General features: G+C 41.0%; 1 protein-coding gene across 7 annotated transcripts in view; it reads left to right on the top strand.

The window, feature by feature from the left end:
* Positions 1 to 23,379, top strand: part of NAV3 (neuron navigator 3) — a 566,306-nt gene that overhangs the window by 350,652 nt on the left and 192,275 nt on the right. For all 7 annotated transcript variants that reach the window (XM_063322883.1, XM_063322884.1, XM_063322882.1 and 4 more), the window contains one exon: positions 22,876 to 22,993. In XM_063322883.1, the coding sequence (XP_063178953.1) occupies positions 22,876 to 22,993 (118 nt within the window). The remainder of the gene's footprint in view (positions 1 to 22,875; positions 22,994 to 23,379) is intronic.

The raw sequence follows: 23,379 nt of genomic DNA, 5'->3' as shown, positions 1-23,379 counted from the left end.
GATGGGTCCTGCCCTTAACTTCAAGTTGTGCTACCAAGACAAAGTGCTGTTAGTGATGAGAAGGGCTCAGGAGCTTTTGTAGCCACAGCAGCTGCTTAAGGAGCTGTGTCATTCGGCTGTGTGAGGAACTTCTTCCAGTCGGGAGCTGATTGATGCCATGTGGAGGCTTTTTAGGGGAAAATGGCTGATACGATAAGAGACAGAATGGACTAAAAGCCTATACAGAGCATGGTTAATTTGCTCCAACCAATACCTGGCTTGCTTTGAGAGGTGTTTGAACTTTGCCATTGGATAAAATAGGACTAATTTTTTAATCTAAACCACATTCCTGGCATAGTGACCTCGTTTTTGCCCTCTGTTCAGATTTTTTTTTTCTTAACTGAATTATGAAGCTGGTGTTGTGGGTGGGATAAGAGGCAATAGATGAAGAATTAAGATTCATGTTTCTACTTTTCCCTGCTTCACTTCTGTCTAGCTAGTGCTTTTCTTACCTGTGTACACATGATACTTTTAATAGTTTCTTTTCACTTTTGGTTAATGCATATTGTAAAGGTTTTTTTCCCCTAAATTTATGAGCATTTTGATGATATTACAATTTCATGAGTATAAAGTAAGTCTAGAGAGCATAATATATTCTTAGTATTTCTAGAGCAGGATTTTCAGTTCAACCTTTGCTGCAGTTCTTTGGATTTCTATCATACTTCAAGAGAATAAAAGCAAAATGTTTACCTTTTTTTATTTGTGCAGCAGGTATTTCCTCATACCCACTAAAGAGAATTATTGGTTTTCTGTATTTTAATATGCTATGATATTTGGACCTGTCAAGCACCATGCCCCATCTCCTGTGGTCCTAAGTTAAACAGACAGAGCTGTGACCAAGTTCAAAGACTAGGAGGGATTTTTAAGTGATAGACCAGGTAGCCAGTCATTTAGTTTTCCTCCCAGTTTTTTTCCAGTATTTTTCCTTGGAAGACATTTCACAATGTTTATGTCTCTCCTTTACTCTCTCCACAAGCATATCTTGCTTGTTTGCTTCATTGTTGACATTAATATTTTTGTTTGTTTTGGTTTTCATCTCCCTGTCTGCGGCACTTCCCTTTAGGAGTTGGAAATTTTCATAATTTCCTAATATTGTGCCACTTGCATAATCAGCGTAAAGGTCCACGTATGGAGTACTCAATATGTAGGAACGCAGAACTGATTTTGAGCCCTCTATATAATTGCCAGTGGATTAGACATTCCCATGTATTAAACATTGAATTTCAGCCTACCATTAACGATGATTTCTGGCATAGGGAAAGATTAATTTAAAATTAATTTATGAAAGATCACTGGCTGGCAGAACAGTGTCGTACACATCTGCAGGGACTTGCTGATTTTCATATTACCAAATGGAATAGCATCGCAGTAAAAAGCAATATAGAAAAGATGAAGTAGACTGGGGTCTGCCTCTGCCTAACGGCAAAACATCATTCCCTGTTAGATGAGTAGGTTGACAGGAACTCCCCATTTGCTATAAGCCAGTCAAGATTTTGAAACCAAAAACTTTAAAAAGCGTAACTTGTACTGATTATCATAGTGGTTTTACTTGTTTTGCTGTTAAAAATGTAACAAGGCAAGACTGTTGAATTCCTATTATCAATATGCAAATGTGAAACATGTTTCTTATTATATACGCCCTATGTGATACTTCAGAATCAGCGATAAATCTGTTTATTTTACAGTGGTCCTTTCATGGTGCAAGACTGATTTCTTGCTTCACATTCAAAAGGCAGGAGCTGAGAAAGCAGTTCTGACCTGGTTTGCAGCAGTTTTTCCTTTTCTTGGCTGCTCTGTATTCATATCGACTTTTTCCAAGCAGAGAAGCAGGTGCCCTGCTAAATTTTAACATCATCTTTAATGAGATTCTGGCTTGCAGTATGTCCTGGGAGGTTTGTCAATAGATTTATTCATATGTCATTTAGGTACTTTTATTAATCCTTTTAGCCTTGTGGAACAAAGTTGATTATCTCATTTTATACTTGATTTTGGTCTGATGCAAAAAGGGATGTTGGGTATTGAAAATAAAATAGACTTTTTTATAGGATGTCATGGATTATACTCCGTATTGTTTAAATTGCAACGGCAAATACACGCTGTTGGCTAAAGACACCTGTTTAGAATATGCTATGGCTCTGAGCTGGTTGTGGATGCCACGCATTTTGTTTACATAAAGTTTCTCTTGAAAGAGTCCCTTCAGAGTTAATAAAATTTTGTAACCATCTGTGGCTTTGAAGTACAAAATGACTCGATCAAAAGTGCTCTTGAAGCAATAGCGAATGAGGGCGTGAGGATGGTCAGGAGAATGAGAGTCCGGCAGCAAGTGGAATTGCTGCTGTACAGAGGATGCCGCTGTTTTGAAAAGGAAATTGAGGGCAGGAAAAGGGTTACAGCTGCACGTCAACAGAAGTCAGCATATGTCAGTTAGTTACCTCTTCGATATGTCTTGGGATAATAGTGCCATTCTTTCCCACAATCCGAAACACTTCAGTTGTCAGCGTAAGTGGATGTCGACATAGCGTACATCTCCTTGGCTGTGAGTGGCCTGATGTAGTTCTTACCCCGCGTGAAACACTCTGCAGTTGAAAACATATATGGAGTCCAGATTTTACCAAATAAACCTTTCCAGATTCTTTCTGCCAAAAATCCAAGCCAAGAAAATACACCACTCCCATAATACTCTAAGATGCCACTTAATAACTGGCTTTTATCATACTCCTTCCAGTTTTCACTGTTGTTCAGGCATTTGAGTGACTCTTTCAAGAAGCAACCACGAATTGTACGCAGTTTCCTTGTACACAGTGTAACAAACAAACGCACAGCAAGAACCCTACAGTTCCTGTTTGTCTACAAAGGTAGCAATTTTTACATGCTTGTCAGAGTTTTCCCTTGAGTAAATAAAATGTGTGCTTAGAAACAAATGTCATAGGAAATCAGGCTGGGAACATTTCTTCCAGTAAATGATGGATTTGTTCAAAAAGTTGGCAGTGATATTTGAATGGATCACAGCTAATTGCACTGATAATTCCCTTCCCTTTCTCTCACCAAAGATTTACATTAAAATAAAGCTTACCAGCAGCTTTAGTTATTATGTACGTGCTGTTTAAATGGAGCTGAAGACACTACATCAAAGCATGACCCCTTTCCCTGAGTATGTTCCCCCAGTGACAGACTCTGAAGGTTGCATTATGGTATAATTAGATGAATAACGATCTATACAGTTTAGCTCAGACTTGGCAGGACCCAGAGCAGCACTAGCAGCAGATAAGATGGTTATCCCTCGGTGAGGGCCCTGGGGAGGACAGCCAGTCTAGTGGGCCATTGACCATGGAGCACCGTGACTGCTGGTAGGTGAGGTAGAGCCGGTGTAACTGGGGATTGCTTGCAGCCCCATCATTCGAGAGAGCTACAGGACGCTTTAGGCAGCTGGCACAAGGTGGAGCAGTTTTAAGGCTACGTTAATTAATGCCAAAATATTGGCCTGATACAGAGCTGGCTCAGGATCAGAGGAGAATGAAAGCAATTTATTGTGTTCATCTGTATGTGGTCTGTGTATGTCATATAAATGTATTAATACTGCTTGACATGTTTATATTTTTATATTGAAAGAATAGATAGCTTGAGAGTAATTTACTGCTGTTACTTTATTTCTCATATTTAGTTTTTTACTTCCATAGATGGAATAAACTGGTCTTGATAGAAGCCGTTCACTGCATTTCTATGTTCCATCAGGTTAACACTGTTGACTTTTGACTTTTGCTGTGGTGTGGTGGTGTTATGGCTGTAAGATTTAATCTCAGCATTTCCCAAAAGGTGGGATAAGTTTAATGCATGCCTATAATAAATTATATGTAGAATAGGAATAGCCTGGTTGTGTTTGTCCAGAACTGAGAACAGACAGATTTGCCCAAAAGCCTAAAATAGAAATGGCAAACTGGGCCTTTGCAGTGAAATTTGGAAACTTGGATAGGAAGTTTTACCTTCAATAGTACGTGTAAAGACATATTTAACATCTCAGAATGGGACCTAGATCACAAAAAGGACCTTATGTTATGCCTTATTGTGAATAAGATGGTTTTATGTCTGTCTTCAGAATAGTAAGGGTTTTTATCCTAAATATTTAAATAATTTTAAATATTGGCTTCATATTGCATTATATTGATGTGTTTCAAATTCTCTTCCAGTGCCTTTGCTAATCTTAAAAAAAGAGTTTAAAAAAAGAGCTGAATTGGTGCATAGATGAATTTGGAACTCTCAGATATTTAGTATAGATGAGTGCATGTATTGCATCTTTGTTACCTTGCCTTTCTAATAAGATACAGTGATACCTAATGGGGTTAGGTAGCTGGCAAGGAAGATGCTGTGAGCAGCAACATACTTCAGGCCAGAGAGCTGGGATGCCCGAATGACAAGGAGCTACTGCCATCAGAGCGGGAGGGGATTATTTAAACATTGAATTATTAGGCACCTAGTTAGATGTGTACACATTCGCACTTCATTAATCTCCATATCACCTCCTTCACTGTGATAAGCCCGCAAACAGAGGTCTTGCCACATTATGAAATCCTATTCTCAACAACTCTTCCTTTATCTTTATTCCTAGCCTTCAGTTCCTACTAAATATGTGTACACTTACTTGAATGTGTGACCAGCTTGTATACACCAATATATGTGCCAGGCCTGGGATGTGTTATGATTGTGCAGCTAGAAAAACAAAAATGAGACAGAGAGGTATGGGTCCTTCGGGAACCAGTGTGCCCCTCCTGGAATAGTTGTGTATCTACAAGCTCCTGCTTTGCAAATTCCTGCTCTCCCTCTGCAGGAACAATTCAATCCAGAACAGGCATACTCCATTCAGCCTTGCCCCAGTAGAAATCAACAGATAAATTCACACAAATTTCACTAGAACTGTGAGGGACGGGACCTGCTGTGCACTGTCTCTTTCTGTAGATCCTCCTATTCTGCTTATAAATATTTAGCCAGATGCCTCCAGAGTCAACAACAGCCTAAATGCTCACCTCAGGCTAGGTACCTGCATTTTGTATGAAATTATCTTGTCACTAAATGCTACTGACTTTAAGTGATCAGCCATATTTATTTCCATACAAGAAAAACTGGTATAGAATATGCATGTATCCATATGTAAATGGAATATGCATATATATATATATACACACATATATATAAAAATATACAAAACCCAGAAATATTGCAGCATAGTTGTACAAGGTAGGTATTCTTTGATATATTCCATTGCAATTAGTTGGTGTATTGATCGAACTGAGAGACTCATGTATGGGAGCAGTGGAGGGCACAAGAGGACTGAGCTGGGAATATGTGCCACTGCCGGATGCAGCCCTGCTTTTCCAGAGGTCTCTTCCTGCGTAAACACCCTCTGCTATTGCTCCCCTTCATCCTCTGTGTAATTACTCGGCACTGGTGAGGCCCCACCTCAAGTACTGTGTCCAGTTTTGGGCCCCTCTCTACAGGAAAGATGTTGAGATACTGCAGCGAGTCCAGAGAAGAGCAACAAAGATGGTGAAGGGTCTAGAGAGCAAGTCTTATGAGGAGCAGCTGAGGGAACTGGGGTTGTTTGGTCTGGAGAAAAGGAGGCTGAGGGGAGACCTTATCGCTCTCTGCAGCTACCTGAAAGGAGGTTGTAAAGAGTTGAGGGTCAGTCTCTTCTCCCAGGTAACAAGCGATAGGACAAGAGGAAATGGCCTCAAGTTGCACCAGGGGAGGTTTAGACTGGATATGAAGAAAAATTTCTTCACTGAAAGGGTTGTCAGGCATTGGAACAGGCTGCCCAGGGCAGTGGTGGAATCACCATCCCTGGAGGTATTCAAAAGGGGTAGACGTGGTGCTGAGGGACATGGTTTAGTGATGGTTTTGTCAGTGTTAGGTTGATGGTTGGACTCGATGATCTGAAAGGACCCTTCCGACCTAGACAATTCTATGATTCTATGATTAAGCTCTGGGATGAGTGACTCACGTGATGTGGTGGTGGGAGGTGACTAACCCACCATGGTTAGTCACCACACATCCTGTACCTCAGAGCATCCCCTGAGTCACCCCCTGGCCTCAGTGCCACCCCCTGGCCCCAGAGCTCCCGTCCCTGCCCCAGCTTTTGCTGTGCTTCGGGGAGTGCTGCCTGCCTTGAACTGATTTTTATGCCTGACAAAGATGACAGCGTTGGGGAGAGCAGATCATAACGCCTAATTCCACATGAAAAAAGGATTAGGGCAGCACAAAGTTTTGAATGGTGTTAGTGAAGCAATTGATCTAATGTAGAAACAAGTCAGCTTTGTAAGTATCTGCAAACAAGACAGGGCATCAGATACTCATTAGTACCATAAGCTTACAATAAGCTGTGATGAACACTTCCATTTGTGCAGCAGTGCCAAAGGGAGATGTAGTTGACTTGTTTGTTTGTTTGTTTGTTTAGCTCCAGGCCCTAGTTCTTACCCTAAACGCAAAAATCCTTCTGTTTATATGTTGGCATCGGTGGAGCTATTTCTGGTTTCTTGTGGTACAGGTAGGAGGAGGCCAAAACACAGAAATTTTAATGAAAGATCCAACTGAAAGCAGATGAATGTGTTTTATCTCTTTTGTGAGGAGCAGAATTTTACTTATTTTTTGCATCAGTGTGTGCTGCAGTTGGACATTCTTGATGGGAGTGAAGAGGATCTTATTTGCGCTTGACGTGATGACATTGGGTATTCTGCTGGTAAATGGACTTACTGAAGTACATTGCTAAACCTTTGACCTAAACAGCTAGTAAAAATTTCACATCTTAGTAGGCTATTCCCAGCAGAATGAAAAAAAAATGAGGAATTTTTAAATGCCAGTTTCTGCCTTACATGAAATGAGGACACCATTCTATCTTAAAAGGAAAAAACCAAGTAATCTCTGGCAATTCCCTTGCCCATATCCCAAGATTGTTTCAGCCATAACCTTAAGATTAAATGTTTATTTATTCTGCACATTGATACTATTCAGTTTATTCTGTGCTTTTTGTTTTTCTGCAGTGGTTTTTCTGTTCCTGAGTTTTGTCTCTGCTTCTTCTAGTCAGCTCTTTTTTGTTTTTCTTTGTCCATCGTCTCAGACAGAGCAATTTTAACAAAGTTATTCTTCCAAACTTATTTGAATCTCTGAGAAGCCTTGCATTTGCCTTTCCTCCACACAAAACTGTATGCTTAGCTGTCTCTTGGAGATATGCCTTATCTCTTAATTTAGAGATCTCTTCAGAGATCTTAAGAGATACCAACCTTCTCTCATAAGGGAAAAACCAGTGATGAAACCTTTGATATGAAGATTTTTGATGAAAGGATATCTTTCCTCATTATTTTCTCTATTTATTCTCAATATTTGCTAACATATGAAATAATCCCTCCTTGTGTTAGGATTCACAACACATCTTACTGCAGACCTGCGTGAGTCAGTGGACTGCTTTTTACGGCATCTGTGAAAAGTAGCTCGAAAAAATTATTACAGTAAGTAGGCTTACGTTACGACACAGAAGACCAAAGAGTTCTACAGGAACCTGTTCTAAGGTGAGCAAAGTGGTTGAGAGCTGATCTTATTCTGGCTTAAAGGTAAAACCAAATACAAGTTCTGTCCTCACTGCAGTGCCATAGCTCCCGAATTTTCTCATCAGATAAGAGTATGATGAGAAGTGTTGTGGTTTTGGTTTGGTTTTTTTTTTCTTATCTTTTAGGTCCTTTCTGTATTTACATGCGGTTTACAGCTTTTGACTTGAATAGGTTGTTATATCTGCTGGCAGGTAGTTATGGCTATAGTTTGGCTTTTTTTAATAGTCTTTGTCCCTCATATTACTTAATGAATGCGGTAAAGGAACGAAGTGACAAAGGCAAAATAATCTTTCATGCAAAAATAGAAGAAGTAATTATTAGGAGATATTTTCTATCTTGGTTCTCTCCAGGCTGGAGGGCACTTTACTCTTCCCAAAGCTGAGTGAGAGAATAAGATCAAAGGGCATCCTAAAGCTTAAAGATGGTGGTGCCAGAAAGGAGGAGCATCACAAAGAGGATAAATACTATTTTTGAAAGGTTGCTGAGGCTTTTTTACAAAAGCAGCTGTGGTGTTCAAAGGGACAGAGCACTTCCAGTCCACTCACCCAAGAGAGGCGAATATGGAGGTCCGGCAGCTCCAGGACCCCCATGGACCACTTTCAGGGTTTCAGAGGCTGTTTCCCCCATGAGGGGCACATGGGCAGGTTTGGAGTGGGCCAGGCCATGTTGTTTCTGGCATCACTCTCTAAAAACTCCACAGTCACAGTAACAGAGACAGAGGAAGCAAACTGAGGCCTGGAGCCAGCACCTTCCACCCAGGAACAGAGAGCAGCCCAAAGTGACTTTCAAATGCTTTCAAGGAACATCGAAAACGCAGGCAATGGAAAAAAGAAAACTGTTTGTTGCTTTAAGCCTTTGTTCTGCCTCCTGACTTTGAGTGAATAAATACATGACGTTTGTTTAGAAGTGTTTGGGTTTCCCTGCAAACTGAGATTCTGATAGCTTTCCACAAAAAAGGCTCGCTTGTGCCAAATTCAGCTGGTCCAGTCAGTTGAATAAACGGCATAAGAAACTGGGCAGGGCATAACTCGTCTGAGGCGTTTGCTCTGCATGTTCCCGTGAAGGGCACCAGGAGGGGTGTGCACACAGCAGAGGACTTGCACAACTCTACAAGTTGTGCTCCAACATCTTACCTTCTCTGATAGTGTCTCTGCACATGGGTTTGCTATTCATTCAGTTGTTAGATTCTTCAGGAACTCTGCTTATATAGTGTATATTCCATGACTGGAATATATATAGCTAAAACAATTAGATGATAACCGTGCCTTCTACCTGTGGATTTAAGAAATTTTCTCAAGTCTTGGCTTTCTTCTTAGGTCATTAGGTTTTCATAGCCCAGGATAAAAAATCCATCCAAATGCAAAGTGTGAGTTGGAGAGTTTTGTGCTTTTAAAAAAAAAAAAGTTTTACCTTGTAACTGCTGAAGGATGTCAGTGGACCTCTCATGTGGGCTTAAGTGCCCGTTAAACTTGTGAGCATCTGTTTTGCAAAGAGTGGACAGTATGCAATTATCTGTGCATGTTATTGTTTTTAAGTAACCTTCGCTTCACATCAGATAAATTCAGATGGGTTCCTTATTCTGTGGACAGTTTTTTGGTTGAACACCATTGCAAGGCTGATTATGCAGTATTGTCATGTGCCCTCTGTATCACTCTGGCTGGTCAGTGATTAGAATTTGGAGCACGCTAACGCAATTAATTGAAATATCCTGTTCTTAAGATAATTGTTTACAGGACTGTGTTTTATCACTGAGTATCATTGTGAATATTATAAATACCATTTTTAGGATGTAATATTTTTAAATGGCTTACAATACACGATTCTATCGTCCACGTGCTAAAGTATGTCTTTTGCTACAGTATTTTCAGACATCTTACGGTGCTCCTTGGGGATCCAAATCCTGCAAGTTTGTTTGACGTGTACCAAAGTCACTAGTTCTGCACTGCTGTATAAAGAACTGTTTATGAGAGAATGTTTCTGTGAGTTTGAAGTTGAAGAAATGCAGTACATTCATCTACACAATACAGGGATACATAATATTTTGGGAGACACTTACTTAAATTTATCTAGCTGAGTTGGGATTGCTTTACTATAAAATCACACACTAGAGAAGCCATTTGCCCACATTCATTCTGCTTTAATGTACGGAACATCTTTTTCAGTCAGAGAGACACAGATGAAACTTAAGTGGTTCAGCAGATTCTAGATCAGAGCTTGAGACTCAAAAGAGTTTTACTGCTGTGACTCAGGAATAATTATTAGGCAGATAATGTCAATACCATTATAACCTGTAACAAGATAACGACAGTAACATAAAATGAAGCACTGAGGTAAAGTATGGGATTTTATTACTGATAGTGAAGTAACATGAATCTGCCCAGGGGAGTTGAGAACAAAGCCATCTGGTACAACGTTTGAGAAGCTTTTCTGTGGGATTGCATACCTTGAGAGGTACATCAGTTTGATAAAATTTCAGACTTCACTTTCCTCTCCGACTTGTAGTTCCCAAATGTATAAATTCTTCAAAAAAAAGTGAATAAGAATGCATTAGGGTTCTGTATGTTTTCAGGACGTTCCTCCAAAGCTTTTCTCCTTACATTTCCATCAGAAATGGGAGACGTTCAACAATTCCTACTAAAAAAGGCAATCCTCTATTTCAGAGGCCTTCAAGAACAACTGTAAGAATTTAAGGAAAAACTTGTTTTAAGGACCACTCTGTTCCATACTTATTCTATGTACTAAATAATGTAGCAAATGGTTGGACTTTTAACAAAGGATATCCTTTATACAGTAATTCCTGAAACATGAGACCTTCCCTCCTCCCCCAAAGAATTTACGTTCCTATGACCTACCTCACTTGCATCTTAGGTGCCTATATCCATCATTCTCATCCTCAGAACTCCCACTCAGCAGCTGCCTATTTTGGCAGCACTCGTAGTCCGTCCAGAGCCATCCCAGGTTTTTACATTAAGGATCTGTACAGACGTGAAATCGTACTTCTGAGAATTCTCAGAAGCTGCGTTGGCTCAACAGAGTCAAGCACCTTACCAGCTAGGTTTATTTAAAGGGCAGGTGAAATAAGCACCTGCCTACTGGAACAAAAAGGTTGAGCTGGCTAAAAAACTTCCAGTGTTCCAGAATGAAAAATTCATTGTTCATTGGCAATAACCGTTTCCTGTTAAAAAAACCAAACAAACAAAAAAACCCAAACAAAACAAAGGCTAGCATGATTAAATTATTTTTCTTATTATTTTATCAGGGAGTTAGAAGGTTACTGGGAAAGGTCAGAAAACGCAGTTTTGCTTGTTCTAAAACAGTAGACTAAATGGAGAGCTGCCTATGGAAGTCCCCAGAGTAATACTCCACAGGTCTCTTCATGATTACAGCAGCTGGGTGGGCTCTCCTGGAGTGTCAGCCTTCTCAGACAGACCTACCTGAGGAGCTAGTGGTGCCGCGAGTGCCATCCTGCACCACAGTCCAAGAAAACAGGGACAGGACACAGGATGGTAGGCTACTGATTTAGGGACTCATTTGAGAGGAGACATAATGCTCCTTTTACTGAGATCAATTCTGTTTCTTACTTACATTAGTAGGACAAAATACAGAAAGGATCTTGGAAGGAAAGGCTGGAGCACAATCTCCTCTCTCCAAAATGAGTGCTGTAATCTCTAGCCAGCAGAGTTATTTGTTTGTGTTTTCAGTGAGTCCCTTTCTTCTTCATCCTCTGCTTCCTGCTCACAACTTCCCAGATCTTGAATTATTTTCTGCATAGCGGTGTGGCTGCAATGAGAGTATCCCTTTCCTAATCCTTTACAGAAGCCTTTAGTCCCGGGGGGTAATTGTGTGGGAGGTAGAAGATATGGATTTAATTAAATTTAAAGGCAGTGGCCCTTTAAAGCGAGCTAGTCAATCCCTATCCTTCATTTCTAGTCTGTTTTCCAAGAGACAGGGGTATCACTAGAGTGTGTATTTTAAAAGGAAACATAGGACAGCGAGTGAAGGGTTGCAGATGTGGAGAGCAGTCCCTGGAGGAAGAGGGTGATGGGTGTCCTGTGTGTACGGCCAGTCATGAGGACCCAGAGAAGAGACCTCAAACACAAAAGCACCAACTGTTCTGGGTCCTAAGAGATAGGGGTTTGGCCTTGAAGTAGAAAAAACACCATATGCCTAAAGCTAATAATACCGTTTGCACTTACATGTCAGGTGGTGGCAACAGGGGGGAAGAAAAAGCAAAATGTCAGGTAGTTGCTAAGTTTCCATTTTCACACAACTCTCTCAAGACCTTTATTTTCTTCTTGCTATTCCAGGTATGCAGTAGACTCCAACAGATCATTTGATTCGTATTTGCTGTGCCTGGAGTCAGTGATGACAAGCCCTCCAGTTTGCACATATGCCCAGGGCCTGGAAGTGTTTTCCAGCTTTCAGTCCCACATCATCTGGTCATTTTTTTCTGGGCCCTAAACTTCATGTCATATTATTGTGATATAACATTAAGAAGCAAAAAAAAATCTGCATCTTGTTTGTGGGAGAAGAGATACAGATGTCATAGTTTGGATACTAGTTTGAAGCAATAGGGTCCAGTGCTTATGCAAAGGTGTCCCTATGAGCAGAGCTGTAAACTTCCCCTACCTCGAAGCCTCAATAAAGAACTTGAGTTCATATCTGTCAGGGTAGATCTTTACATAGCTAAGCCCTGATCCTTCATAAATGCCCTTGCCATATAACAGAAGGTACTACCTATAAACTTCAGATCGTTATCCATGTGATTATTATCCATTATCTAAACCTCCTTCCTTGGTCTCCAGACCTGAAATTCACAGATCAGTATGTTAGTGTTCAACATAAGAATGTGCTAGTTTGGTATTAAAAAGCTCTTTAATTGGAAGTGTTGCATTTATATGTTGCTAGATTTATTTTCCTTTTTTTGGTGGGGGGCATGGGGGTTGGATCGTGAGGTTGCTATTTTAATACTGAGCTAAGAAGTGGTTTTTGTTGTCTTCAGGGGTAAATTGTAAGTCGAAAATTTTCATGTCATGAATCACACATATCTCTGATGTTACTTTCGGGAGCAGCATAGTCCTGTAGAAGCGTGTAGCAGAACTCCAAAAGTGGGATATACATTAGAAGATTTGCATGGGAGACTGCAGATTGAACACAGATGAAGGACAATCCCTAAGGTCATAGGGCCCTTCCTTCTTGACACACTGCTCTTTCCATGTGATGTGCAGCCAGAGCCCTTACGAGAGGTGTTTAGGCAAATCTCCCCTTTTATAATAGAAAAGAAGGGTGTTCAGCACATTTTTAGTGAGAATCTAGAACCTTTTTCTTTCCATTGTATGGTCCTTCCAGATCTGGTTGTGTTACAAAAGCTGTATATTAGACAGGTCATTTGAGGAAGAATACAACGTTGAATCTGATTTGGGATGAAAAGTCTTCTGTCAAAAACTATGATAAGATTCTTATCTTCTCTTTGTTATTTAGGATTATTGTCTGGCAGAATTTACTTCATATATAAAATTTTTTGTGCTGGATGATTGCTAATTTAGGTATTATCATCAGAATGGGCAGACCTTTATTTTAGGCAGTGCTTTCAATGGTGATCAAAGGGAATTAAGTCCCAAACTGGTATTTTTATTGAACTGAGCTGTGTCCTTAGTCTTTCAAGTCCTAAAACACTGTTTTACATTTCTTGAGCTGAAGAAATGTGTGTGTAGGCTGTCATCTATGTAAGGATAATTTCATTTCCCTAAGCTTTAGCTAGGTAATAAAAGGCAAAATGGTTGCGCACACATGACCATTACCGCTCACACATTCACCACCAAGACCTGTTTTAACAGAAATTAACGACAGTAAGAAGAGACCCATATAACTTATGCCTGAAATCATTAACATATTTACTTAATATTAATGTTGTTTTACCTTTAACATCAGAGTGGTGTGCTGAATGTACAACACATTTATTGATATTAAAATTATAGAGTTGGCGACAACTTTTAAACATCAAAGCCCAAAGAAAATCTAAGCAGGAGTTAAAATGTCTTGTTATAAAATATGTAGCTCAGAAAGCAAACAGTTTATTATGTTTGTTTTGATTTGCAAAGCTATTCTTCCACATGAGAGGAAACCAGACAATTCAAATCAGTTTGTAATCCTCAAAAAGTACAAGCTAGATGGAGACTTTATATTTAAAGTTAGTTGTGGTCTTATTTGCCACTGTTTTCTTGCAACAAAAGAACAAAAGTATGTTTTAATATTTTTGCATCTTTGCATATCAGAAATTTGCCTTACCACACTTAAAAAGAAGTGCTGGAAAAGAGGGTTATTTTGATCCCTGGGCCAAGTTCTTTAATGCCAAATCGCAGTGTGGAAAGAATGTCTCGGTCCAAGTTATAAATCCTTAAAATGAGCTTTGATGGAAAATCTGGAGTAGTTTCACAATGGAATCTCCTCAGCTCCGTGTGAGGAGCCCTGTTGCTCCTTCACTACGGCATGTACCCTCTCCATCCAGGAATGGTCTGGTTGATACCACGAGTGGCTTATTGCTCCTGAACAGAAAAGGAATCACCAAAGCAAGGATGTTTTTGTTGTGCAAATTACTTCATGATTTCCAGTCAGGTCTGATTTTTTTCTCCGTTTTTCTGTGTTGTTATGGTATTGGTGAGCCACAAAGGAAACCTGTGCAATTCAGATCATTTTTTTCCTTTGCAGAAAGCTTACCTTTGCTTACTGTGGGTTTCTTTATTAAAGTGGATGCAGGCCTAGTCATGAGACTTATCCTGGCCATGACAAGACACGTATGAGACATAAGATTTATGCAAGCTTGGAAAATAGGAAGTCTCATTCAAGGGAATGGAATGAGGCCTCTGGTGTAGAGGGCCATCACTGCTATCCTGGATGCCCAGAAAAGTAGACATATGGCTTTCTTTTTACCCTTCCTCCTTTGGACAGGCACAGGTGCTCCTTCCCACATCACCTGTTTCTTCCAAGGGAGATCTCGTTGGCCAGGAACTGTCAGAGACAGCCGCGGCTCAAGTTTGGGCAGGCTTGGATGTTATTCCAGTGTGCATGCACATGTAGGAGAAAAGAGAGGAGTTTCATATACTTCATCTCATTTATTTGTATGGGAGAATGCTGGCCCTGTCCTTTTGGTCAAATTAATTTCTTCACACGTCACCACTTTCAAAACCAAAACATGTCCTCCCCCTTAGATTTGTCACTATTATAGCATCACACCAGTTTACAGAAGCATCTCGGTGTGTGACCCACTGCGCAGGACACTCAGCGGCTTTTTCTACCACATCCTCCCTCTCCCCTGTCACTTCTGAGACACACATTAGCAGGAAGCATTGCCCTGTGGGGAAACCCAGTTTGGTACTAAGGAACCAGCATCTCTAAGGTTCACATTTTGGGGGTGGAGGGTGGCTTGGATTAGTTCTTATTTTGTGGCGTGGACTGAATGCCTGTTAGTGAGTGGAGTGCATTCAATGTCCTCTTGAAGCACATCTCTCCATTCCATTTCATATGAAGAGGATCACCGAGGGAGCACAAGTGATAGGAGATTGCCTTTAGAAGCGTGTTCCTTATCTGAACTAAAATGCTAAGACAGATTCACCTTCTGAGTGGTGTCTCTAGGTGTAACAATTATGCTCAGCAGTGAATCCTGGTCTTCCTCACGCTAATAAAATTAACTGAAATATTCGTTTTACTCAACGTTTTATGTAAAAGCTGTATTGGATAATAGGTCCTGTATTTTATCATACTTTTACTAAACGGATGCTGAAATGTACTTTAAAGTTAAAAACTATACCTAAGAAATAATTCCAAAGTTGAACAGGAGTATTTATAACAGAAAGTCTCGAGGTTGGCTGTTTTGGAGGATTTCTCAGTGTGGCACTTGGTACCATCTCCTGGTAACTCAGGAAGCTCGAGGCCAGTATTAATGCCTGTGGCGGTGGCTGTCCCTTAACCAGCATCGCTTCGCAGCAGCACAAGCGTGCAGAGCAGCAGCTGCCTCCTGGGCTCCTCTGCGGCTGCACGATGAGGATTTGGCTCCTTCCTGTGGTATTTTGTTGCTATTGCACAGGGCTGAAGCGTAGCCGCAGTTAGCCAACAAACAAAACAACATGATTAAAGTATAAAGCAAATCGGTTATGATTCTTTTCAAAGGATGAACGAGCTATTTTATTCTAGAAAGAGCTGGATTTTAATTGCGCACTATAAAAATCGCTTAGCAAACCTTGCACACACACAAACACACGCTCAAAGAGGCTTATACCTTTCATTTGGCGCAGATGCATCAAAAGTTTTGCCCCTGTGCCATTAGTTATAATATTGGCCTCAAACACATGTATTAAATTAATTCTGAGTTGGGGTTTGGGAAGAAACGGGAGGAAAGAGATCACAGTAAGTCAGTACAAATGTTACTTGGGTGATTAGATCACAAACTGTAAGTGAAACTTGGAAATATAAAACAGCCCCCTTAAAGCTGGGTAAGTCATGTAAAGCTTGCCAGTGATTGTTGAAGAGTATTGTTTCTATTCATTTTCCTAGCTGGGATTAGTGGAGTTTTGTTTAATTGTATTTTTATCTGAAAATTACTGAGTAGTGTTGATGGATACATGCTGCTATTTACAAAATAGAATCGTACTATAGGGATTCTGACATTTTGGTTAATTGGTATGTATCCCTCTAAATGATTTCTATTCCTTAACTCGTAATTGTTCTCATTTGCTCAGTGGGATTCAGAAACAAGGTTTGTGAAACATCATTTAATACTCATTTCATTTTGCTAAATGAAATGCATTGGCTTCCATCTTGCCTATAAGTTAAGTCATTCTAGTTTCGTTTTCTGGCCATATATATTTTAATTGTGTAAATATTTTTTCTTCTTATATAATTTGCTGAATGTTACAAAAAGTGCCACCCCCCAGCTTCATGTTATAGCAAATGAGTCAGGGTGTGTTTTCTACAGTCGTTTGTATCCAGACATAAATCGGATGCTTGATCTGTCTCTGACAGCAGTCTAAATGTGAACAATTGTTTTCAAAGTTAGCCCTTTTCCTTGCTAAGTAGAGGACTGAAACTAATAAATTATTCTTTTGCAACCCAGAGAAATAACCTTTAATAAGAAAATATTTAAAAGGTCAGATCCTGCCTTCCAGTTAAGTTTTCCTTAGTGTAGAGGCAGTGGGGAAGGAGAAAAGTGTCTCGTTGCGATCTGATTTCCTCACCCTGTTCTAACACTAGTCAATGCATTGCCCAGCTTCTCTTTATAAATACAAACAGCTTCAGGGACACTCCAACACATGTTTTGCTACCCACAATTTATTAGCCAAGAATAGCTACGTTGAAGTAGAGTTGTGGTCATGCCCTCTCCTCTGGCAAATCCTCTTCATCAGGGACTTTGGGACTGTTATGTAGGCTCTACTGGGTATTCAACATCCAGGGTAGGCCACACACTGGAAAACCGCCCGGGAAATAGATAGTCAGCCTTTACGGCCCATTTTGTAGCATACTGGAGAACAACAGAAACAAGTCATCAATCTCTTCTTCTACAAGGATGATTTCAACAAGCATCTATGGGTGAATAGCTCTAAGTGCTATCAACTATCATTTGTCTCTAATAGCAACATTTTAAGCAGAGTAAATACATTACACTAGAAAGTTACATAGCACATTTATTAAGTTAGCAGTGCCACACTTCCACTTTGTCTGACTTAAAATTCTGGTATTGTTTTTTTTTAATAGTTTCATTTTCCTTCATTCCAATATTTTTTACAGCAAAATAAAAAAGGATTATGAAATGTATTGATATGATCCAAACATACACTAAAAGACAGGATCCTGCTGTACTAAAAAGCAGGGCCACAAAGATGATCAGAGGGCTGGAGCACCTCTCCTGTGACGACAGGCTGAGAGAGTTGGGGTTGTTCAGCCTGGAGAACAGAACGCTCCTGGCGGATCTTATAGCAGCCTTCCAGTACCTAAAGGGGGCCTACAGGAAAGCTGAGGAGGGATTTAAGGAAGAAGTTCTTCACTATGAGAGTGGTGAGGCACTAGAAGAGGTTGCCCAGGGAAGTTGTGGATGCCCCATCCCTGGAGGTGTTCAAGGCCAGGCTGGATGGGGCTTTGAGCAACCTGGTCTGGTGGGAGGTGTCCCTGCCCATGGCAGGGGGGTTGGAACTAGATGATCTTTAAGGTCCCTTCCAACCCAACCCATTCTATGAGTCTATGATTGTATATTGCTGTGAACCATTGCAATGCAGGTATACTGCTGGTGACATTTTTTGTAATAGATAACTTTTCCTTCCATTTCTTTAACACTTGTTTGCTACAAGATGAAGAGGAAAGAAAAAACCTGTGGGAAGCCTATGGATTCCTTTTGGGAAACGGAGTTCTTAAAAAAAATGGAGTTCTTAAAAAGCCTCCCCAGCCCCAAAGGTATTAGGCTGGTACCATGCACAGAAGAGTGTATGAGAGTGAGCACTGAGGGACTGCATTTTAATTCTTTCATGCTAATGAATGAGGTAGAGTTGTCTTCTAGAGAGTATTTTAAAGGACAAATGATGAGAACTGGATACTGTTTGTTCCCACATATCTAGGAAGGAAACTTTTTCATATAGTGGACAAATATTTAAATATTTTTCAAATATAACTTCAGCTCCTAAATGGCATGGAAATCTGTCACGAGGTCTTGGCATAACTCATTTGGCAGCAACTGTTGTTCTTCCTGAGCAGCAGCATTGGCACATAAGGGAGTGACGGCGGCATACTCTAAGTATGGAAAGCTGTCTTCTCGATAGCAACAGGAGACCATTTTCAGATCTGAAACTCTATATTCTGTAGCAAACAAACAGAAATATGCAGAATGATCCTGATTCTTGGAATATGCATTTTCCCACCAAGCCTATTTATAAAACTGCCTGATAAAAAAGCGTATAGAAGAAATGATTGCAACTCAGAATATCTGGGTTGTATTCCCAGCTCTGTTTGCCCTTGAGTGAGCCACATTAAAAAAAAAATCTGCCGAGAAAGCCTTTATACCTCAGTTTCCCCACATCTACAGAATTAACAAATAATAGGGGTGATCTCATTTGCGTCTGGAAAGCATGTTGAGCTGATTTAGTGGAAGACACTAAAGAAGTGTCATGCATTATTATTGCATTAGGCTGACTGTACTTCTGAAACCCATCTGACATTTCCCACTTGACATTGATTATGGGTGGTAACATTTCTGCGTTAATTTTAAAGAGGATGCATTATAGCGCTGCCTGATGTATAATTACACGGTTTATGATTAAAGCATTTCCTAAGAAAGGCAGGAACCTGTGAGATCGTCTCTCTTTTTCACTTCATTAAACCACCGCGTTACAAAGTGCATTGTTTCACTAGGGATCCTGCCAAGCAGCTCCACTGTGCTCCTTATAGCTACGTGCGAAGTGGCGAGGTGAAGTTCATAACTATATTTGGGTATCAGAGTTTATTTCCCCTTACTCTCTTGAAGGTTAGCATGACGAGTGGTTGAGGAATGCTAGGGGAAACCGTCATTAACATGAGCAGGCTGTGCCGGAGCTCGGATGAATCCTGTTTCACGTTGCAAGCGGTTAAATCACCAGGCGCTGGGACGGGGCTGGGACCACACGAACACAGGATCGGGTCTGTTCCGTTATCGCGTTGCTGCTGAGACCAATCCTCAGCCTCGCAGATAACGGCGGCCTCTCCCGTACGTTGTCAGCGGTCAGAGCCCAGCGTTGAAGTCGAATAGTCCCCGGTCAGACGTGGCTGCAGAGCAGGGTGGTAGGAGAGGAAGCTTGGAGAGGAAATGAGTAAGTCAGCAGCCCGGCCCAGTGTGTGGCTGTAAGGCAGGGTTACTGGAGCAAGCAGCGGAGCGGGGAGGAAGTGTTGCAACCCTCATGTCCATGTCCTTCTCTGAAACGGGCTCATCACAGAAAAATCTAAGATAAGAGGATTTTTGGGAAACATTCCTGCATAATTAGCGCAAGACGAAAGGATCTGTTGCTGGTTCTGAAAAGAGGGGGAGCACGCACGGCTCCTCCTTAGAGGTGCTCGGCACCCAATGAAAAGGGGAGCACCCATAGAAAGCAGATTGTTGCATGAAGTTACTGAATTTTTATCTTCTGTTCTGCATGACTTTTCTATCCTTTGCAAACTGAGTATTGTCAGTGATGATGCACACTGGAGCTTTATGTTTTCCCAAGGAGTTTAAGGTAAAATTTCTAAGAGGTGAATAGTTACATTGGTACTTAAGAACTGCAAAGGAGAGGCTGTGTCTATTTCCCATGATATCTGAGTCAGAGAATTTCATGTAAAAATAATATAGTGGCATGTGTTCTTTCTTATAATTTCATGTGTCTATCTACATGCTTCCCATTTTTTACAACTGACTCCTGAGCCGTTGGGTCCCTGGAAGAATGATATGAATGAGAAGGGCATCCTATGGGGAAGGGGAGAAACAGGAGCAAGTGGTGGTCCCTACAGAAAGAGAGGAAATTAAATGTGACATTCCTCTGCCAACTGGGTGTTGGTTTGCTATATTGTCTCTGTCAACAACTCTTCACCTTTTGGACTTCTTTTTAGAATACTTTTGAAGTGAAAAAAACCTCCTCTCTTAACCACTGCCTCCTGCGAATGTTTTTTTCCACCATTGCACAACTATCAAAATACAGACCACCAATAAAGTTTTAGGGCCACTGGTATGATGTGGAATATCAACCTTTGTTTACAAAACACTGTTTACATTCTTTTTGCTTGTCTATTTTAAATCAATGACAAAAGAAAATTATGCAGGGAGTGGGTGGGTGGGTGAAGTCCATTCCTTGAATACTAGATACTTGCAAAGCAGCTGCTAGAATGAAATTTCCCTGGCTGCTTAGTGAGAGGATAGTTCAAATTGTAATCAAAATTAGGATTGGTACACCAGATTATGTGCGGGTGTGACAAATGAAAAAGGAAATGCTTGGTACAGTATTTTTATTTGTAATGTGAAACTAACCTAAAATAATATCAGTGCGTATTAAATTCTCTATGTTCCAGTGGATCAGTTTCATTGGAATACAGAAAATAGTTCTGCTTATAGTAATAGCTCAGGGAATATTTTTGAGACATTACTTTAGAAGAATGACTGAAGTTGAAATACTAGTAGTGGGGCATACATGATGCTATGGGTGTGGTATGCTTCTTTTATCATCATGATTTCATATTGTTCTAAACGTATGTTCATACAATCTTTAGAGACTCCATATTAGCTTTCATTATATATGGTTATATAGTTGAAGAAACACTTTCTGAGCTGCAGTTGGCTTTAAAAAACATTTTAGTGGAGCCTTTCATGTCACTCATCTGTAACAGCAGAAAAAAGAGCATCAGTCAGTAAAAACACAGGTGACCGAAGCAGACTTCTGGGTGCAGCAGGGAAATTTAGCGCCCCATCTAACAGCAGCATCCTTCAGCTACGGGGGAGCTGAATCCACTTCTACGGTTTAATGCTATAGAGTTATATCACGTTCTGAAACTGTCAAGAAAACTATGGCAAACCAGCTGATCACCTGCAGGAGTATGGGAAGAAATAGGGTAGACCAAACAGGTTACAATTCTCTGTCTCTTAATGAAGAGGGAGAAAATTTGTGACAAAGGGTCTCAGATAGCGAAGGAGTCCTTAGTATGTGAACATGGACAGAGCAGTGATACTTTTGCTGGGTGGAAAGTGGATGTTGGTTCTATGGGTAAGACTCCGGACTGGGAATTGCATTCATTTTCCTGCCCCGGCTCTGCCACAGATTTCCTTGGTGAACTAAGCAAGTAGTTAATGGCTTTGGCCTCTGTTTTTCTGTTAAAAAAATGGGATTCTGACCCCTTCCTCCCCAAGGGTCTGTGAGGTTAAATAAAAGGATGTTTATAAAGTGAGATCATGTTGTTTATATGGAAGAGGTGCAGTTTCAACATTTTCAAACAATAATCTCAGCAGAGAAAGAACTTTAGATATTATATTTACTTACACAACTATGCTGTCATACATAAATGCCTCCTTTCAGTGGTAACATCCCACGGTAGCAGGAGGGTCTGGACAAGTCCTTTCTTCTAGAGTGGGGTGAGAGGCCATGGACACCCTGCAAAAGGGAGCCAGCGCTGGCTGCCAAGGGCCACTGATGGCCACTGTCTCTCAGGCTGTGAAACACTGAGCTCCGCTGGTCCGAGCTGTCTCTGCATGCTGGGACACCCTGGGATGGAGTGAGCACCTCTTGGGGTGCACTCTTCCTTTGGTACATAGGTGAAGGTGTCTGTTCCCCTTATTTCACCCTGAGTGAACCTGGTTCCCCTTGTGCGCGCTGTAGGTGTTACTAAATGCTCTCTCTGTGTATGTATATGCCTTATGAAATGCTTTCAATCTCTCTTTTCAACTCCCCCCTTATTTTGGAGGATGTAGTTCAGCTGGTCCTTTTCAACCTTTTGTTGACAAGTGCCATTTCTGTGCTGCCTGTTGCTAAGTATTTGGTACAGCTCAGTCTCACCCTTCCCCTCCCCCACCCCCTCCTCTTTTGGCGGAGAAAGGAGGCAGCATATTTCCAGAATATATATACTCTAATTCCAGCAATGAGACTACTGTACATCTGGTGCTCTCAGTCTCCTCTGTGCACATGACGGCACGCTGAACCGTAGGCAGGGGGACAAATGACCTGTCCCTGCGCGGTGGGACGCGGCGACTGCTGCAGAAAGTGTCGCGGAGGCATCACCGAGCGCGGGATCACCAGCGACAACCCCATGAACTCTTACCAAAACACAGGCGCACGTCTCTGCTATCACTTTCTCTTAGGCAGCCCCAGAGCGTGAAAGCCGGTGGTGGGGTGTGCATATAGGTAGAAACACGGTGGGAGGTGGAATTGCGGTAGATGTGACTGATTTACGACAGGAGTTTCCTTTACAGTCATAAGGGGAATTTTGCTCGGTCACAGCAAGTTTGAACCCTCATGAAACAGCCTGAATCATTTGAAGTTAAAATAAAACAGAGAATGGCAGGGGGAGGGGCATGGCCGTTAAAAAAAAAAAAAAAAAAAAAGGGCAAAAAAATACAACATTAAAATTGTTTCCTTTGGTGCTGACTTCTTAACTGGGACCGTGATCCAGAATAGTTCTGGTGCTCAAGCCAACATTTGTTTTAAGAATTTTTATTGTCTTCTTTTCTCTCTTCCCTCTCTCCCTCTTGCCCCCCCCTCCTTCTGCTCTGCAGATTTACACTGACTGGGCTAACCACTACCTAGCAAAATCTGGCCACAAGCGGTTGATCAAGGATTTGCAACAGGACATTGCAGATGGAGTTCTGCTAGCAGAAATCATCCAGATCATCGGTAAGAGCAGGGCTGAGAGAAGCACTGCGAGCTGGCTCCTTGCATGGGGGAATATATAATTCAAGTTGAATGTATTTAACAATAAGACGAACCCTGAATAATACAATTTGACTGGGTCCATATGTCTCTGATATTTGTGCGGTTCATCCTTGTCTTAATTAAAAAATATGTTTATGTGAGCATGTTTGGAAGTGGCTGTTTAACCATACTTTAAATGGCCAGAACTGTATCTTACACACTTTGAATTGTCAGAAATGAATGCTCCATTAAACCATATGTCTCCCATGTGTGCATTTTGTTAGTTGGAGTGCCTCATACTTTCTGGGATGCCTTGAAACTGTATCCTGACCCTGCAAAGACAATTGTGGAAGATTTCATGTCAGCAG

Source organism: Chroicocephalus ridibundus, chromosome 1 (assembly GCF_963924245.1).
Source record: "Chroicocephalus ridibundus chromosome 1, bChrRid1.1, whole genome shotgun sequence".
NCBI classification, from domain to species: domain Eukaryota; kingdom Metazoa; phylum Chordata; class Aves; order Charadriiformes; family Laridae; genus Chroicocephalus; species Chroicocephalus ridibundus.
The sequence above is the reverse complement of the archived record's forward strand: the minus strand, read 5'-3'. Positions and strand labels throughout refer to the sequence as shown.